Below are 4,100 nucleotides of genomic sequence, written 5' to 3'. Positions count from 1 at the left end.
CGCCTTGAGCGGAACTTTGCCCTCGGTCCCTGGGGCGGCACTGGCCACGCCCCCGGGGGAGGAGTCGAGTCGGGGGCGGGGAGGCCGCCTGGCTCCTCGGCGGTCCGCGGCGGCGGCGGCGGCGGCGACGGCGACATGGAGAGTGGGGCGTACGGCGCGGCCAAGGCGGGCGGCTCCTTCGACCTGCGACGCTTCCTGACGCAGCCGCAGGTGGTGGTGCGTGCTGTCTGCTTGGTGAGCCTGGGTGCGGGGCCGCGGGGACCCTACTTCGTCGCCAGGCCGGGGGCGGCGAGGGCGGAGGGGGCCTCTGCGCGCCGGAGAGCGCGACAGGTGGTAGGGGCCGAGGCGCGGGGGTGGAAGCGGCGCGCGCGGGGCGGGCGAGCGGGGCCCGGGACCCTACAGCGGCTCACCACCGCCCGCACCCCGGGGCCCCGCCGCCCACCCCCACTTCGATCCCCGCCGCCCCCCACCCCGGGCCCTGCCACCCCCACCTCCCGGCCCGGGCACCGGGTGGCCCGGGAGGCGCCGCCGGGAGCAGGCCTGTCGCCCTGCTGGCAGTGGGAGGAGTTTGAGACGGCTCCAGGACAGGTGGCCAGCGTGCCACGACTTCCAGCCTGGGGTAATTCATCAGGAGGGGGGCTTTCCGAAGCCACGTGGGGTGCACGGGGTTGCGGGGGAGGGCCTGGCCACCCTGAAACAGAGCCTGTCTTCCACTCAAGAGCAGCCCATGGGTCTGCTTCCCCACCCAAGGTCAAGTGACTCTAGTCTGTGCCCCTCCCCCTGAGCTGGGTGAGCCGCCAGCACCAGGTTACTGGGGCAGGGGGTTGGTGGGAGGTCCCCTGCTCTTGGACAAGCAGAGCTCAAAGCTGGACAAGGTGTTAGCCAGCCCGCAGGCAGAGGGCTGGGCCTACAGTAGCCACACCGCACCTGCCTGGGGCTGAAGCCCTGTGAGTTGCCCTGGTGACACCCTCATCCACACTCTGCCTGACCTGTGGGGTCCGACCCCAGGAGCAGATGCCCATGTTTCGAGATGGCAGTGCCAGGAGTCAGGCTGGCACACCGCTCCCAGCATCCAGAGTTCCGGCTTCATCTCCAGCTGGGGGTGGGGCTTGTGACTGCCAGCTCTGGAGCCTATTGAGAGGGCCTTGTACAGGCAGGCAGGCAGGGCAGGCGGGGGAGAGGCCTGGGCTAGTCCCAGAGGGAGCCAGGTGTCCAGACTCATATAAGGCAGGGTGGGGCGGTAGCCTTTCAGTTTGGGGCGGAGACAGATGATGTGAGGCTGCTCCCAAGGGCCCGGAGCCTCTCCCAGAGTTGTGGCTGGTGCACCTTCTTGACCCCCTACCCCAGTGCCTCCAGGGTCGAGTACAGAGCTGTGTCCACAGGCCTGCTGGGCAGACCCGCTTGATATGCCCTGTGTGGGTAGGACTCGCTATGGGCAGAAGCCAACAGGGATTCCCTGGGAGGCCAGGGGACAGGATGCCAAAGAGCCCAGAATTTTTTGTAGGAGGAAAACTGGCCAAACTGGGGAGCCCAGCCTGGACCAGGGAAAAGTCGAAGAGGGCTGTGGGAGTTGGCAGTCTGGGGACCCGGTTTCAGTTCAGAGGCCTGGTTTCAGGGTGTTCAGGCCAAGGCTGGGCGCTGGAGAGGTGACTCAGGCAGGTGGTGATCGGGGGTGAGACTCCAAGCTTGGGTTTCTCTGACTTTGTGAGCCATCCTGCTTAAAACTCACTAAAAGTGGGAGTGGTCAGGCAGAGCCATCCCCTAGGCAGACAGCGGGGTGGGCAGTCCCCACCCAGGAGATCCCCCTGCACTCCCCACTGTCCTCAGTCCAGGAATCCCCAGTCATGCCCCTCATGACGGATGTCTGGAGAAGGGAGTGGGGAGGGGACTTGCTCCCCAAGTTCAGGAAGGGCTGGGTCGCTGACCTCCAGCAGGGGAACAGCAGGAGTGGCGGAGGCCAGTGTCCCCTCCTGTCAGGGTCCCACTCCATGTGCCGCCTGGGGGTGTGGCCCACGAGGGTGGCGGTCACTCAGCCCTTCCCCCGCCTCCTGCTCAGGTCTTCGCCTTGATTGTCTTCTCGTGTATCTTCGGCGAGGGCTACAGCAACACCCACAATTCCCAGCAGCAGTACTGCGTGTTCAACCGCAACGAGGACGCCTGCCGCTACGGCGCCGCCATCGGGGTGTTGGCCTTCTTGGCCTCAGCCTTCTTCTTCGTGGTTGACGTCTATTTCCCCCAGATCAGCAATGCCACTGACCGCAAGTACCTGGTCATCGGTGACCTGCTCTTCTCAGGTATCGGCCAGCTGGCTGCACCTCCATTTGATCTTGGGGTGAACAGGAGCAGCAGTGTTTCCAGAAGCTCTAGGGGTCTCTGGCTGAAGGCTGGGCAGGGGTGGGAGCAGCCCCGGGTCTCCCCACGCCCGCAGTCATGCTGGCACACAAGGACTTCTCACCATCCGCTGAAACCCCCTGGAGCTGAGTGGGGCTTGGAGCAGAGCCCTAGAGAGGGCATCCTGTCCCCACCCCAGCTTCTGCATCAGCACCTCTGCACCCTGAGAGGCTTCTCGCTCCCGGGGGCCCCTGTCCTCCCGCCGCTCCATGGAGCTGACCCTCCCCTCCCGGCCTTCGCCCCAGCTCTCTGGACCTTCCTGTGGTTCGTTGGGTTCTGCTTCCTCACCAACCAGTGGGCGGCCACCAAGGTGGACGACGTGCGTATAGGAGCCGATTCAGCCCGGGCGGCCATCACCTTCAGCTTCTTCTCCATCTTCTCCTGGGTAAGTGGACCCAGGGTGGGCCAGGGTCCTGGTGTCTCTGGCAAAGGGTGGTGCAGGGCTGAGGAACCCAAACCTTGGGGCTCCCTGCAGGGCGTGCTGGCCTCCCTGGCCTACCAGCGCTACAAGGCTGGAGTGGATGACTTCATCCAGAACTACGTGGACCCCACTCCGGACCCGAACACGGCCTACGCCTCCTACCCAGGTGTGCCCGCGGACACCTACCAGCAGCCGCCCTTCACCCAGAACGCTGAGAGCACGGAGGGCTACCAGCCGCCCCCTGTGTACTGAGCTGCTGCGGGGATGGTGTGCGGAGGGAGGAGGGCGCCTGGGGGCCTCCCCTCCTCCCCGGCTCCTCCCCCAAGGCTCGGCTCCTAGAGCCGCTGGCCCCTGGCTCCTGTCCGAACTGACACAGGGCCTGGAGAGAGCGCCCTGAAGTGCCTGTGCCCCAAGGGCTTCACCCACCACTCCTCGAGGGCATTTTTTTAGGAAAGGGTTTTTAGCTAGACACGTTTTGTTGCTTTTAATGACCGGCATCCCCACCTGGAATAGCTCCAGGCACCCGATGTGCTGTTTTGACAAGTGCCTTAGCTTCTCCCCAGCCCAGGAGCCGGGCCCACATCCAGGCGCCGGTGGCCGCAGCCATCTGGGGTTCTCTGCCAAAGACGAGGCTGCGGGGCCTTCTCGCTCCTGCCGTGGGCGCTGGGCCAGGGCTTCTTCCCTCCTCACTCAGGTTTGTTCCGCCCCAGCCCCCTGCCCGCTCTGCGGGCGGCCGGCCGGCCGTGCTCACTGCTGAAGTGTCTGCTCGCTTGGACCTGTGGTCACTCTGTGCCAGTGCCTCTGGGTCACCTTTCTGGCAGCCGAGGGGGACTCGGGCAGCTGTCTCAGATCCCGCCCTGTGGCCGCAGGGAGGGGCTTTGCCTGACAACACCCAGCTTTATGTAAATATCCCAGCTCTGTCCGGAGGTGTGGGATGCACCCACAGCCCCCAGGCCGCTCTGAATGTACATTACAAAGCCTTGGGGGAAGGACGCACAGCACCCTTGGATTCTGTTAGACTAATTCTGGAGATGGAATAAATGGTTTTCTCATTCATAATCTCCGTGTCATTGGCGGGGCCTCTCCCTGGGGCTGGGAGGAAGAGAAATTCCACCGAGGTCCAAGCTGTGGCTGAGGCCCTATGGAACCTAAGTTGTGGCAGCCTGCCCCTCCACTGTGCCCAGCAACTCCCCCCACCCCCACCCGGCCTGGGGTCTCATGCCTCACACTGCCCTCCATCAGCATCTTAAAATAGCAACTGTGCTCAGCTTGTAAACAACACAGCTCT

General features: G+C 64.8%; 1 protein-coding gene across 2 annotated transcripts; it reads left to right on the top strand.

Moving 5' to 3' along the window:
* The first annotated feature begins 100 nt into the window (after positions 1-100).
* On the top strand, positions 101-3,871 carry SYNGR2 (synaptogyrin 2). 2 transcript variants are annotated; one of them, XM_020889014.2, is made up of 4 exons: positions 101-234; positions 2,057-2,294; positions 2,637-2,776; positions 2,867-3,871. In XM_020889014.2, the coding sequence occupies exons 1-4, from the start codon at positions 136-138 to the stop codon at positions 3,062-3,064; spliced, it is 675 nt and encodes a 224-aa protein (XP_020744673.1). In that variant the 5' UTR covers positions 101-135; the 3' UTR covers positions 3,065-3,871. The 2 variants fall into 2 exon arrangements, with proteins under 2 accessions (XP_020744673.1, XP_020744674.1); XM_020889015.2 differs by having other exon boundaries at positions 104-216.
* The last annotated feature ends 229 nt before the right edge of the window (positions 3,872-4,100 follow it).

The sequence above is a fragment of the Odocoileus virginianus genome, chromosome 17, assembly GCF_023699985.2.
Source record: "Odocoileus virginianus isolate 20LAN1187 ecotype Illinois chromosome 17, Ovbor_1.2, whole genome shotgun sequence".
Lineage (NCBI taxonomy): Eukaryota > Metazoa > Chordata > Mammalia > Artiodactyla > Cervidae > Odocoileus > Odocoileus virginianus.
This window is presented reverse-complemented; position numbering and strand designations above follow the sequence as displayed.